This window comes from Anolis carolinensis, chromosome 3 (assembly GCF_035594765.1).
Source record: "Anolis carolinensis isolate JA03-04 chromosome 3, rAnoCar3.1.pri, whole genome shotgun sequence".
In the NCBI taxonomy this organism is placed as follows: domain Eukaryota; kingdom Metazoa; phylum Chordata; class Lepidosauria; order Squamata; family Dactyloidae; genus Anolis; species Anolis carolinensis.
In genome coordinates, this window is record NC_085843.1 from 102,820,368 (window position 1) to 102,836,545 (window position 16,178).

Genomic DNA, 16,178 nt, shown 5'->3' on the forward strand with positions numbered 1-16,178 from the left:
CTCCAAGCCTTCGCCAAAGGAAGAAAGCCCCTTCGTTCGGCGGGTGGGTGAACGGGGAGGGCCGCAAAAGCCCTCCCCGTTCACCCCCCCCTGCCCGTGCCTCAGCTCCTTCGTCCCGCCGGGGCGGCAACACCGGTGCCCGGCGAGGCGAAGGAGTCGGACGTGCGTGTTGCTAGGTAGATAACAAGCTACCTAGCAACACGCACAGGGCGCTCGCCTCTTGGGAGGTGCCTCCTGCGTGTTGCTAGGTAGCTTACTATCTACCTAGCAACACGCAGGGGCCACCTCCCAAGGGGCGAGCGCCTGGTGCATGTTGCTAGGTAGCTTGCTATCTACCTAGCAACACGCACGCCAGCGAGCAGGTGAACGGGGAGGGCCTTTACGGCCCTCCCCGTTCACCTGCTCCGATGGCACGGAGGCTCGAACGAGCGGGGCTCGAACGAGCGGGGTTTTACTGTATGTACATAATGAGATATCTTGATGGGAACCAAGTCTAAACACACGATTCATTTATATTTTATATACCCCATATACACATAGTCTAATACATAGTTTTACAAATAAAATTTTAGTATATTTTGTGTGCACTGAACCATCAGAAAGCAAAAGGAATATCTATCTCAGTCACCCATGTGGACAATGTTAGACTTTGGAATATTTCGCATTTCAGAAACAACACTTATTATTTACTGCCTTAAGTGCATGGAAACACTGGGAGAGATTCTATATTTATCGCAATGTTTGGTATAATGGACAGACACAATGAAAATACTAAACTATTCAATATTACATAAGCAAAGAAAGCTCTATCTAGGCTTTTCTCAAGTAGCATTCATTAGCTGTGGAAATGTATCTTGGATTACAGGTTTGGAGACATCCAAAATATGCTGATTTTAGGAATTATAATTCTCTAGACTTTCCTAAACAAATCTTTATAGTGTGCAGTTTCTTGAATTTAGGGTGATTAAAGTCTTGTCTTGAATAGCATTTTGGTCTTGCGCATGTCAACCTATTTTTACATTTTTTAACTGGAAAATATTAAAATGCCCCTGGAGAACATTTTTTCCTTAATTCTTTAGATTTTACCATCTTTTCTAGATGTATCACAAGACAAATTGTTCCATTGTTTGCACTTCCCATTATGAGAATAGTTGCTTAAACCTATTTAAGTGAAACATGATTACATGGCACAAACAACCTCACACCATCAAGAATTAGGTTTTAGAATGACCTTCAAAGAACTGTTTTACATAAAGGGACTAGCTACCTCTACGAACAGAGTATGGTCAATCTCTTCTTGAAATGTCCCCAGAGGGGAAAATATTATAGTCTTTCAGCAAGGTCAATTTTCTCAATAGGCAAAGTCGAGTGTCATGAAAAGGCAGCACAATGTCCTTGGTGGTGGTGTATACACACACACACACACACAGTGTATTTGTTTAACCAGATCCCAAAACCATGTTTTGAAGTGACACATCTGAAGATATTCTTGCAATACCTGGAAAGAAAAAGACGACTGAAAGAATTCTCCACTCTTGATACAGTTGAAAACATAATAATAATAATAACAACAACAACAACAACAACAACAACAACAACAACAAATTTCTATCTCCTAGTGGGGACTCAAGGTAGTAACATTATTACTTCTGCACAGATATCAACAATATAGTGCTTTTCACTATAAACCATACAAAGCTGCAATGCCACCCAGTTGAAGTCCAGGATTTCCTGCTATGACATGTGAGATTTACAATTTTTTCTAAAGCTATCTTTCAGTTTTTGCCAGACCACTTACTTACCAACCATTTATCAAGCTATAAACATTGTCACTCTCCTCTCAGAGCTTTGTGTTACCATTTGTGTTTTCCCAATTTTGATACCATCTCTATCCATGGATGAAATATTTTCCCCAAGTTAAGAACTAATTCTGCATATAGGAGCAAGATGTTTATTTTGTAATGGTATCTGTTTTATATGAACTGTTGTTTTGTAGATTGTTTTATATGAATTGTTGTTTTTACATTGTTTTTAGGCATTGAATTTTTGCCTATTTACTGTAAGCCGCTTTTGAGTCTCCTCGGAGAGAAAGGCGGGGTAAAAGTGATGTAAATAAATAAATAAATAAATTTATTTCACAAACGGTGGTGTCTAGCAAATAATGTGTGTTTTGTCTAATGTAAAAAAAATGATAAAACATTGTGATTAATGCACCTCTAGCAAGGTAGTGATGGGGAATTTGTGATCTTCCAGGTGCTGTTGGACTGCAAATCCCATCAACACTAGCTAGCATAGCCAATAATGAAAAATGATGAGGAAAACAGACTGACCACAAGTTGTATACTTCTGAGTGTATTATGTTTTCACTGTCAAACAATCGACTAGGAATACATCAGATTTTTTTAGTGTCTCATAATTTGATAAATTATGCACAAAATTGTGTGTCAAATAAGGATGTACAATTGTAAAAGACATGCCATGAAGTAAAGCGGGGTAATTTACTATAATGTTTTTTTTCTCTTAACATATTATGCCAGTTTTACAATAAAATAAATAGCTTAAGAAAGTGGCTGTATTGCAGTTTTTTAAATTTATTGTTTAGTTTTTGGACTAACCTTAATAGGTCTTTAAGTTTAAATGGTCATTCTTGGGAGCCCCTACATATTTCATCTTGAGCTTTTAGTAGGAAGAATAAAGATAATTCGTACAATTTATTCCATTTATCATTTCCTTTACCCTCCTGCCCTCACCTACACAGAAGTGAAACAGAAGCTCTGTACATCACAGAACCAAATTCAAGTGGGAAGTTATCATAAATATAATGTCATTAAACAGTTCAGGCCGAATATCTAGCTGTAATAAATGCACAAGTCAGCATTATGTTGTATAATATGGCATCTAAGATTATGTGCCTGACCTTAGCATGCTCTCCATGAAATACACTTAACAACTTCAGCTGGAAAAACAGGAAGACTGAGGAGGTACAACCAAAGGGCAGAAATAACAAATACTGTTTCCTTCAATCCTAGGGATTATCAGCCTTAGTTACTGGTCAGCAATCTGCCACAAACTCAGTTTGCCTATAGTGGGAAATAAACAGCAGCTTAATTTACACGTAGGCAATAAATAAATTTTCCAGCCTTCTCTGCTTTTGGTGGGCTGAAAGGGAGGAAAGATGAAAACCTTTCAACTTCATGTATCACTTGTTAGGAATAACATTCAGTTTCTACCCCACCCCAAAACAGCAGAACATCCTGTGTGGAATGTCTTGGTATTACTCACACAAGGATTGCAAAATTATACCTCAACTAGTTCAAGGACACAACTATTTGATAATCTGGGAAGGAAGGAATTTGCCTAGAAGTGAATAAGCATTTGCATATAAGATAACACTGATAACCCCATCAGACTGTTAGTGCAAACCAAATAACCATGGGACATATCATATTATGATAGATTTCTCCATTTGCTATAGTATTTACAGCAGATTTACGATGCCAAATACCAAAATGTTTGTTTCCAGTAGTAAACTACCCAACTCTCAACTACCTTATCTCAACAGGAGATAAAACTGCAAAGTGTTAAATACTCACTTTCTTTTTGTTTAAACATAGCAAGCTTGCTTTAGCTAAAAAAAGATCAAAGCAAGTATGAAAATGAGAAACAAATATCTGGTAATTACTAAAAAAAAAAAAAAACACCCTTAAGGTTTGTGCTGGAAGATTTACAAGTGCCATGACATACAACTGAGGATCCAAGTTTCTTGTTTAGGAAACAAAGAACACAAAATATTCACTGCGCTAAACCACCTTGACATGAAGCTGCATCAACTTGCACATACATTCTCTCTATTTATTAGTATTCATGGCAGGCAATACCTGTGCAGCACGGTGTTAATAGATTGTTATACTTTAAGTTACATTAAGACTACAGAGGTAAAACATATCCTTCTGGATAATCCTTGTAGAAGCTTCAAATGCACTTCAGACACTTGAAATGCAGCTTGTGTTCATTCAGTTCTGCTTCCTTCACACCTGTCATACGTCTCTCTTAACAAACCACATTATAGTACTTAATTATATCCTACATCTTCTTATAACTAATGAAAAGGTGATAATAATATTATGGAAGACATTTCAAGGGAGTATTTAAAATGTCTAGATCATAACAATCAATCACAAAGGGATTGAAATGCCCCTCCTAGCCATTTTTGAGCATAAATACCAACTTCATATGAATCAGGCCATTAGCTGCCAATGACTCAAGCTTGAAAAAAAATCTTCTGGCTATGGTACATCTGTTTTTAAATTACAGAATATATATGCACATGCAATATTATGCTTTCATGCTTTTACCCAGAATGTTCCTGAAATGCAAAACTCAACAATAATTGCCAGTAGCAGCTCCAAGCAAATAAAGCAAAATTACTTTTAACAAACATGTAAAAAAAAGCTCTTTGTTCCTTCAGAGAATTAAATATACATTGTACACAATGCCCAACTTTTTAAAAATAAAAAACCCAATATTAGATTTGGTGGTAAGCAATGCATATATAACAACATATAATCAGTAATGAACAGTGTCTTCTTTTGTCTCCCTCATGTCGAATTCAGTTCTACAGACTTCTCAGCCAGTGCAACTGACCACACTTTGTTAAGCCAACAGCTGAGCGAGATGCTGCAAAAGCCTCTCTGAATCTAGCTGCATCCAGCAATATTTTGAAGAGGATTTCATGTTTTTCCAATGAAGAGTGATGACTGAATAGTCTGTTCACCCACATTTGCTAACCAAGCCCAAAATTCATCTTAAAATTTGTTTCCATTTTAATCAAACGTGTTCTAATTACACAATCTCACCATATCCTCACACTGTACATTTGGAGACAGTAAAATGTTATTGCTATTTTTGAACTTAATAGCTCTTACAATGCCAGAGCTTTTAGTCTTTACAAATATCCTGTGTTTTAAGTCCTTCCATGATTTCACATTGTTTGAGTATACTTTTCATTTTTGAAGTTTTATTTTATGACCCACACAGAAAGTTTCCACTATTGGGTGATACAGAAGGTAGGTAATCAATAAATAAATAGACAAATAAAATAATCAGGTAAGCACAGGATCAAAAGGGATCCCTCCTAAATTAGCAACGTTTTATCAATGGCTGTTGTGCATTCCTTTTTTATTTTTTGTAACAAAACCTAATTTCACTGGGAAGTTTCTCACCTAGACTTGACATGACTCATTTGCAGTTGGCTGCTTCAGGCACTTTCACCATGAGGTTCTGCTAAAGATAATCTACAATTCTCCAAATATGTACTGCAAATGTGTTACGTTATGTTATCAAGTTGTTATCACCTTAGTCATCTTAACTGAGTCAATCTCACCTGCAGTTTCGAGATGTTTACATGCAATTATGAGATTTCTTTTCATTCTCAAACAAAAATGGAAGTAAGGAGTGAATTATCCCTGTGACTTTAGGTATTCTTTATACTATGAAACGAAGTAACTTCTGAAAAAGTTAAAGTGTGAACATTATTTCTTCTTTGATCAATCACCTGTTAGTAGATTAACACATATACTTGAAGGTTTAACATTATCTGTCAATGAAATATTGAGTTGCTCTGATCTCTCTTGTATGCAGAACAGTTACATCCAATTGATAAAGAATGTAAAAAATCCAGAAGAAATCCAGACTTAAGGCTTCATTTTCAACCTCAGGGAAGGGCAGAGATTAGAATTGGCAGATTAGGCAAGAACACGTTGCCTGTAGGAAACATGAATGATCACATTTTATATCTAGAGGTAAAAAGAACAATATTTCATTTTAATGCATAGATCTGAAGAAGTATTTAACATTATTTTGGAAAAAACTGGAGTTCATGTAGAGCAATCATTAACTTCTGCAATTCTAAAAAATACATTTTTCCAACATCAGTCAACAGCTATGGCTAAATGGGTATGGAACATTTTTTAAAAATGGTGAGGTATATATAAAAGATTCTTTAAAAGTTTATGTTGCCCTGTGCTGCGTACCTGCTAATATCTAAAGTGGTTATTTCTGTGGCAACTTGAGTGGCCACTGTTCTCTGTCTCATGGTATTATTATTATTATTATTATTATTATTATTATTATTATTATTATTATTATGTTTATTTATTATGTTATATACTGACTTTCTTACTGGCCTGGCTCTGGTTTACACAGGGATCAACAAATGCAAACAGGTCAATTATCAGGAAGAGCTAAAGTTACTACAGACCAGGAACCTAATTCAAACAAGCACTTGTTACCCATCGAACATCCAACAATGACAATCTGTGCAATCTTACTATGTAGTCCCAAGAGTGAGTGCTTGCTGAAAGCTAAAGATCTGTAGCCTTTGCATTGAGAAGCTGGAACTATCAGTGGGAGCACACATATGAAATACACATCACATGCCTGGACATAAAAAGATCATGACTTTTATTATTACAACTGTGCAGTGCTCCCTTGACATAAAGCACATATCCAGAGATTGGTTCATCTGACTGCCATACAATGAACTCATCTGCAGGGGAAACCAAGCGTCAGGGACAACTGAGGGATAGCAACTGAGGAAGCTTCTGTGCAATTTCCCTACCACCAGAGTTGAGACAGGCCAACCTTCCTGTCTGCATCCCAAAAGTCCTTTAAGGAGAACCTTCGAGGGGAGGGGATATTACCCCCATATCACCCCACAAATTAGATATTGCCTCATTACACTTATCTTAATGTTGACAAACACAACACAGGTCAAGACCTGAAAAGCACAGAGAACCTCTACAATCACTTCCTCTTGAATAGACCAGAATATTTTCCATAGCTTCAATGTTCAGTGCACAGAGGCTGCCACCTATCTCAGCCACTGATTGGTCACACCTTCCTGGGAAATGCAAAATTAGACACAGTTTTCTGGGTGGAAGACAAGATATTGAGCAGAAAGATGGTTGTCCTTTACAGTCCACAGACAGGCCTGGGGTCACAGAATTCCAAGACATAACTTATAGAATGTGTTACAGAACCATCTGAGTTGGGAAACTGCCATGTCATTAAATACAGAGGTTCAGGGCAGATGGGTGGATCATAAGATAGTTGGGTCACCAATCTCTGGGGGGAGGGGAGAAACAAAGAGGGTGGACCACTGGACCTTTTCAAACTAAGACTTTAGAAACAGCCTTCCTGAATCAGGTCAAAGGCTCACCAAAGTCAGCATCCTGCTGCCCACAATAGTCAGCCAGATAATTCTGGAAAACCCACAAGGAGGGCACGGGGATAGTAACTCGCTCCTGCAATTGCTACTATTCACATGGCTCCCTGGAAGTAACAGGCATCCATTGTGATGAGTAGCCAATGATAAATAATTATTTGTTCTCATTTCTCTCTGAAGCCATCAGAGTTGGTGGTCAATGTCACACCTTGTGCCAGAAAATTTTGTAGTTTCATTAGACATTGTATAAACACATAAACACCTGTCACTTCCATAGTATAATTACCCCACGTGTAAGTAATTGTCATTGAACTCACTGAAAGTAATTGAAATGTGCATCTTTACCCATGTTTTTTGTTCAGGTTTATTCTACCACATTCAAGTGCTATAAAACAAGGCATTTCAAGTAGATTAATGTTATTGTAGAACTTGATAGTATAACTGCAAAGCTAAATGCAAATGGAGGAACTCTCCAGATTTTCACTGTCTGCTTGTGAAGTGCCCCCCCCCCCTCCCTTCTTTCTTTCTTGGGTTAAATATTTTGCTTTAACAACTCAAGTTTTCAATGTAAAGTCATACGGTTATCTTTTAAAGAAATATTGTGTAATCATGGAATTCTCGGATTGGGGAAGTTTAAACAATTGAAATGTAAGTTCTTTTTCTTTGTACTCCCTAAAACTGGGCCCAGAAACTAAATGAGGACAGGGTGTTCTTCTGAACTGGATGTTCAAAGTATATATATCCTTACCATCAGTGAATCCATAGCCCCTTCCAAGTTTTCATTCTAAGGCAATCATATATGTATATTCCTGCCTCACACTACTACATAAGAAGAAATAAGATATCATTCTATAACTGCAAATCTCTTCAAAAACCACTTATGTACACATGCACTTCAGAAGTAAATAAAGAACATGCAGTTCTTAAGTAAAACTAAATAATACATGGCACCAAAATCATTTTTAAAAAATAGCAGAACACTGTTGCCAGCAAAAGTTATAACATTGTTCGTGTTTATAAATGTTTAAAGAAAACCTCTTTTGCTCTATTTCTAGTACCTGAAAACTCACAATCAACCCCTAAGAACATTTACTCAAAAGCCTGTCGCAATGATGTAATATGGCTTCTTCACAAGGAGATATACATAGGATTGCAACTGCACTTTTAACGCAATGTTTAAAAAAATCTAACCTTTTAAGAATGTAATATGACTGAGCCGGTAGCTTCAGAAGTATTTGCATCACTTATCGCCAACCAATATTAACCTGCTGGCCTTGACAGCTACATTCAGCACTACAGTCACAACAGTAGTAAATATAGTATCAGGGTAGAAACAATATTATTATCCCAAAGAACAAAATATAGCATATTTAATACTGTGAAAATTCTTTACTGGATAGACAGAAGTACAAACTGAAGTGATGTATTGCTTGCACACATTAAATAGTTACCAGGTCCTTTGCTCTTAAAAAGAGACTCTGAAAAGGCTACATAAAATAAGAGAAATGAGCCAGCTTGGTCACCCAGTTATGGGTTATGCTACTCTATTATTACTGGGTTTGGAGAGTATGACTCTGGTTTGACCTTCCATCAAACCACTATAGCTTTTTCTGCAACCTGCATTCCAGCGCCAAAACATATTACTTTTTTTTACTTCCAGGACTCGAGACAACATGAAATTTAAGTGTGGTTATCATATACCCAGCTTGCTGCATTCTAGACTTTTTCTATGTTGTTGACATTACAACCTCTGTTATCTTTTCATGTGCCCGGCATGAGTGCAGAGTGTGGTGTAATTAAAGACATAAGGCAAACAAAACCTTTTGCCTTTCTGTCACCATTAGTTTTAAACCTGCTCATATATTTAGGAGGACAACAGGGCTTTTTAAAGATTGTGGTTTCTCTATAGGTATATAATATACAGAACTCTATTTTTTTCTTTCTTGTTATCCAAATACCCCACCTATCTATCCATCTATCTATCTATATCTATAACTATACAATTATCATATTTGGGGACAGAAATCTAGATTATAGTAAAGAAACCTAACTTAACTCCCTTATATGAGACCAAACTATGTCCGATGCTTTATAATTTTTGATGGTTTAATTTATAATTATAGTTTACTGGATCAGATATGTGATGTACTGTTTTATTATTTGTGAGGCATTGACTGCTGCTATTTATTTGATGTGAACTGCTTTGAGTCCCCTCAGGGGTGAGAAAAACGGTATATAAATGCAGGAAATAAACAAACAATGTGTCCATTTTGTTCTATGTTATCTAACCTTATTCACATCAGCTTTCCAAATCATTGAATTTTACAGTACTCTAGCATAGCAGGCCAAAACTTTAGTGGTCTGAAAAAGATGTTTTGGTTCACAAATTCTTTTTCCCATCAGAACTACAAGGCTTTGCCCCAATATGGCTGGAAAGAACAGAACTCACAAAAGCTGGAAACACACTGCAATATATTGTTTCAGAGCTGGTTTGTCTATTATTTTATAGCCACATTAGACAATGCCTTCAAGGTAGAAGCATGAACTTTCCCCACATGAGCCTGTACTACGAGGGGTAAAAAGAGTGTGAACTTAAAACTACAAAATCTTCCCATAGAAAGAACGAGGTTTTGCCCAGGCTGCCATGCTTTTCTAAGTACATCAAAAGATTAGATTTGATTTCCTGGAACTGCAGCTTTAAGGCATATATTAAGTCATATAGCAAGTGAAAATCCAATGAAGACTCCTATTGTGCCTTAAACATTAAGAAGTGTGCTACTGCACACATTTTCATGGAGTATTGCCCACTTCACACACACACACACACAGTATTTATATTCTGCCCTTCTCACGCCAAAGGGGACTCAGGGCGGATCACATTACACATATAAGGCAAACATTCAATGCCTTGACATAGAACAAAGACAAAGACAAATGCAAACGCAGGCTCTGAGCTGGCCTCGAACTCATGACCTCTTGGTTAGAGTGATTGGTCTCAGCTGGCTGCAGCTGGCTGCTCACCAGCTTGCGCCACAGCCCAGGCTAGCATTCTGTTGGGGATTTATGTGTGAGATAAATAATTGCAACCCCCCCCCCCCCCCCCCGTTTTTGTGGCCCTTGATCTTTCCAGAATCCCAGGAACACTCTTTTTCTAGCAAAGTAAAGAAGGTGGAGGTGGCTTTCCTTTCCTGGAAGTCTCTAAAAGAGCCCATTCCTTTTATAAATACGTTGCAGGGCATTCTGCATTGCTTAATATTACAAAGTACCTGCTCTTGAAAACCAAACAGGGACTTCCAGACACTTCTCTTTTTGAAAATTCATTTCTTACCATTTTTGTCAGTATGTGCAACCTTTATTTCTGGTATCTACGTCTCCCCGAATGTATCTGACACTACTTGCACTTTCTTTGGCCCAGTTCTTTTTAGGAGCCAACCCAGGATTTTATCATAGTACAGTACAGTCTCACTTATCCAACATAAACGGGCCGGCAGAACGTTGGATAAGCAAATATGTTGAATAATAAGGAGAGATAAAGAAAAAGCCTATTAAACATCAAAATAGGTTATGATTTTACAAATTAAGCACCAAAACATCATGATATACAATAAATTTGACAGAAAAAGTAGTTCATTATACATTAATGCTATGTAGTAATTACTGTATTTACGAATTTAGCACCAAAATATCACAATGCATTGAAAACATTGATTACAAAAATGCGTTGGATAATCCAGAACGTTGGATAAGTGAGACTCTACTGTATGTTTATTGTATGTGACCTCATTTATTTTATGACTTGTTTTATTGTTGATTGATTTGTTTTATTGTTGAGTTTTTTACATTGTCTGTTTTGCCTGGGCTTGGCCCCATGTAAACCGCCCCAAGTCCCTTCGGGGAGATGGGGCAGGGTATAAAAATAAATGTATTATTATTATTATTATTACTATTATTATTGAGCCCCAAGACAAAACCTGTGTTCTATTACTGCTTCCCAGCCATTTGAGACAGTGAAGTCAAAAGAAAATCACCGTGGACCTTTGGTATCTGCTGGGGATTGTTACTGGGACCCCCAAGGATATCGAAATCTACAAACATTCCAGTTCTATATCATCATCATCATCATCATCATCTTTGATTTATACCCACATCCATCTTTTTTTTCTAACTAGAACCTGAAGGCTGCTCAACCAAAATCATGTGCAAAAGAAGAGTTCAAGGGCAGAATTGTAGGAGAAAAGAACAGACACAAAATGGGTCCTCAGGCAACCTATCCACAATATTAATATTTTAAAATAACTTTAGTGTTAATATTTCTATGTTATTAAACTTTTGAATTCATCTTTTATTTAGTTACATGTGTTTCATCCCAACTTTCTGTATTACCTTTGTTTGCTTTGTGTTGGGTTTTTTCTTCTGTTCCACCTGGGGCAAAGTCACCAGATTCTACAAGCCACACAATAACTGCATGTACAGACAGAATTTACATTTAAGTTATCACTGATCAGTTTCCTTCTAACAGGATACTTAGACAAAGCACCAATTCATACTAATATTTTATAGGCACACACTACAGCTGAGAGAGGGCAATCAGCCAGGTCAGATAATTCATATTATTTTTTATTACTTAAACTATTGTCAAGTCAGAAATCAGGGACAGACCTTCGTTAGATAGAATGAAACAGTTTCCTAAAGCAGCAGAAAGCATTCCCTTGATCTCAATTCCTTTATATTCACCATTGCCTTTTGTGGATCCCATCATCAGACTTATCATAAACCATAGTTTAGCTGTCCGTCCAAGCACTTTCTGAACATAGGATGGTAACAGGTAGATTCTTGTTCTCTTAAGCAGTGAAATATCTTGGACCAGATCTGTCAAAAATACACGACAGTCTGCAGAAAATATATGGCATTCCATAGAAAATCCAGATACACCTTCTGCCCTTCTCTGTTTTAACAACAGCATTCTAGTAACAGCCATCCAAACAAGTAACTTTTCCAAGCTCTGTATATTGTAAACAAATGTTTGGAAGCACTAGGAATAATAAAGAGTTAAGTAAGGTAACCCTTTTTCTGATAGTTTCATATTTCATTGCTTATTGTTGTTTGCCCTCAAGTCATACCCAACTTGTGGCAGCTTGCTTAAGGTCAGCCAGTGGGTTTTCACAACTGGAGATTCAATCTTTGATCTCCAGTCATAGTCACACAACACACAAACCATGAAATGTTAGTTATGGATACACAAGCAGCTATACCTTACTATCACATAAACCCTTAAGAACAGCTTTTGGAAATCGCAAAAAGGAAGAAAATTGTTCTGACCAAACATAAATGTATACTCTCTAAGCAGCAATGCAATTCCAACGATGAAACAAGCAATAGAAAGAGTCAACAGAGTTGTACAAAGCTCTTGTTTTTCTGGCTTTTCTTTCTCTGTGAGGTAAGCAGCCACAACAATGCTAACGTTACAATATCTATCTGCGGTTGTGCAGTTTTAGAGTTCTGCAAGTTGTACCTCAAGTCCAAATCATTCTGAAATGTTTATTCAATACAGGTGCAGCAGAACGATAGGGAAGAGACACATCATTCTGTGTACCTCTTTTACAAGGTACAAATTGTTATTTATTTTTTAAAAAAAACAAGACACCACTCTGTGACTAATCAGGAAATTTAAAAAAGCAAGTAATTGCCTTTTTAATTGTAATCACTTCTTCTCCAGCACACACAGATAATTTTAGTACCCATAATTAATTTAGGAGTCAACAAGTTGCAAATGGTGGACTTTCCCAGTTAAAGTAATGGTTGTTTCCATTTGATCACTATAAGATCACAGAGGCATTAACTTTGTACTGTAGTATTCTGAATTAATTTTGTGCATGGACTGTAACAATACACCCAGTATCTGTTTACTCAGTCGAAAGACTAGTACTGAACGAGGCTTATTCCAAGTAAGCACTCATAGGACTGCAGTTTCAAACTTCTTCCCATGGTTATGTGAGTTACCTGGAATTGCAATAGGCATAGAAATGGGTTCATATGACAGTCAGGAAGTGTGATGTAACATCAGACTCTCAGGGCCCTTCCACAAAGCCATATAATCCAGAATATCAAGGCACAAAATCCCACAATATTTGGTTTGAACTGGCAAATATGGACTCAGTGCGGACTCAGCGCCCTTCCACAGGCCCTATATCCCAGGTCTTCTGCTTTAAAATGGATTATATGAGTACACACTGCAAGATAATCTGGGATAAACAGAAAACCTGGGATCAGATCATGGGATATAGGGCCTGTCTGGAAGGGCCCTCAGATAACCCAATTCAAAGCAGATATATTTCCTGCCTTGATATTCTGGGTTATATGGCTTGTGGAAGGGCCCTAAAATGAAGACCAGGCTCAAACCCTTACCCATCTACAATGCTCACTGGTTGCCCTACCCACAACAACCTGGCTGTTAGGAATTATGAGAGTTGAAGTCCAAAACCCCTGGAGGGCCAAAGTTTGCCCATACCTGGAGGAGCCAAATCAAATTGTTTGCCAGGAGGGAAAAAAGGAGACACACAAACTTCTAAGACAATACACATTCAACAATAAGTGGCGAACCTTGTGCTCAAAATCTGCTACCTGAGGTGGCTGCCTCTTTCTCTCTCTGCTTGAAGGCAGAAAAATATGGGTGCGGACAATGAACCAGCAAAGTACACCAGCTTCATTGCCCAAGGAGGGAAAACAGTGCGCACACAGACAGGGGAATAAACAAAACTGGAAACCTCACCAAAAACAGACAAACCTTAGCTGGAAATCTGAACAAATGGAAACTATACTATAACACAGCCAAAGGGCAACAACCAAGGTGTCTCTTTGGTGCGTGTACACAACAGAATCCACGAAGTGTGCCTCCACTTTAGCTGCCATGGCTCAATGCTATGAAACCATAATAATAATAATAATAAAGCTTTGTTTATATCCTGTCCCCTCTCCCCAAGGGGACTTAGGGAGGCTAATAAGAATTGTAGTTCTACAAAGTACCATAGGAGTTGTAATTTAAGGTACCATAGGAGGTGTAGTTGTACAAAGTGCCACAGGAGTTGTAGTTCTACAAGGTACCATAGGAGTTGTAGTTCTACAAAGTACAATGGGAGGTGTAGTTCCACAGGGTACCATAGGAGTTGTAGTTCTACGAAGTACAATCGGTAAATGTACGTGCTATAGATTGTTGTACATGTAAATAATGGTAGTAACAAGAAATTCTTGATAAGATTCACAGTTTGTTTGGTTATGCTGGTTTGTGATGACAACTACTGTACAGTATATAATAAATGTTCATTTTTTTGTTCAACAATAAATGTGAATTCTTCTTCATGGAAAAACAAGACATCCCCTGAAAATAAGACCTAGCGTACCTTTGGGAGCAAAAATTAATATAAGACACTGTCTTATTTTCGGGGAAACATGGTAGGAGTTGTAGCTCTACGAAGTACAATAGGTGGTGTAGTTCCACAAGGTACCATAGGAGTTGTAGTTCTACAAGGTACCATAGGAGTTGTAGTTCTACAAAGTACAACGGGAGGTGTAGTTCCACAAGGTACCATAGGAGTTGTAGTTCTACGAAGTACAATGGGAGGTGTAGTTCCACAAGGTACCATAGGAGTTGTAGTTCTACAAGGTACCATAGGAGTTGTAGTTCTACAAAGTACAACGGGAGGTGTAGTTCCACAAGGTACCATAGGAGTTGTAGTTCTACGAAGTACAATGGGAGGTGTAGTTCCACAAGGTACCATAGGAGTTGTAGTTCCACAAGGTACCATAGGAGTTGTAGTTCTATGAAGTACAATGGGAGGTGTAGTTCCACCAGGTACCATAGGAGTTGTAGTTCTACAAGGTCTTTAGCCTTCTCTGCCAAAGTGTGCTGGTGCCTCACCAAAGGACAACTCTGACGATTCCATGACATTGAGCCATGGCAGTTAAAAGTGGTGTCAAACTGCATTGTTTCCACGGTACAGATCGGACATGGGCAAACTTGGGCCCTCCCTCCAGGTGTTTTGGACTCCAACTCCCACCATTCCTCTCAGCCTCAGGCCCCTTCCTTTCCCCCCTCCGCCGCTTAAGCAAGAGGCACATTTCAAGTGTAACTAACACAGAGAGAGAGAGAGAGAGAGGCAGGCTCGCACCTTGGTGATGAGGAGGGGCTCTCCGTGCTCCCGGCCGCCTTTCAAGGTGAAGCCCCAGGGCGCGCCGCCGCGGAGGTGGACCTCCACCAGCCTGGGCTCCGGGGGAAGCGGGAAGAGGCCCCTGGCCCGCGGCTCGTCCTCCGGGAAGCTCTCCGGCTCCTCCATGGCCGCCTCGCAAATGCCGCCTCCCTCCTCCCAGGCTCCGCTCCCAGGAGGGAGGGAGGGAGGGAGGGCAGGGCAAGGCAAGGCAAGGCAAACCCCTCTCTGGACATGGCTCCTCCTCCTCCTCCTCCTCCATCGGCGCCGCCTCTGCCTCGGAAGGGATGGCTGGCAGCCCCCACGTTGCACACCAGGGAGGCTCTGTAGGTTTCTTCTCAGGATGAATGTGTTTGCCACTCCCAACAGGCACATTGAGTCAGCAGAACGCCAGGCAAACAAACAAACAAACAACCCCCCCCCCCCCCCCTGTCTCTCTCTTTGCGCTTGGGATGGCCATGGGAAGGGTTAACCTCCCTGCAAGGTCTCATTTGCTGCCTATGCCCCTGTTCCCACCGCTCTTTTCCCGTCCCTGAGATAATTGGATTTTGAAAAATGTGGCTTGGGGTGGAAACAAGGAGTGGTGAGTGAGATACTTCGTTTCTGTGAGTTTTACGGGCTGTATGGCCATGTTCCAGAAGCATTCTCCCCTGACGTTTCTTCCACATTAATGGCAGGCATCCTCAGAAGTTGTGGGGACTGTTGGAAACCTATGCAAGTGGGGTTTATATATCTGTGGAATAATGTCCAGG

At 39.0% G+C, this 16,178-nt stretch overlaps 1 protein-coding gene across 2 annotated transcripts in view; it reads right to left on the bottom strand.

Moving 5' to 3' along the window:
- Nucleotides 1–15,602, bottom strand: part of shroom2 (shroom family member 2) — a 154,169-nt gene extending 138,567 nt beyond the window's left edge. The window contains exon 1 of one of the 2 annotated variants that reach the window (XM_062977246.1): nucleotides 15,391–15,602. In XM_062977246.1, the coding sequence (XP_062833316.1) occupies nucleotides 15,391–15,555 (165 nt within the window). In that variant the 5' untranslated portion in view covers nucleotides 15,556–15,602. The remainder of the gene's footprint in view (nucleotides 1–15,390) is intronic. The other variant, XM_062977247.1, reaches the window with a different exon arrangement.
- Between the last annotated feature and the right edge of the window lie 576 nt (nucleotides 15,603–16,178).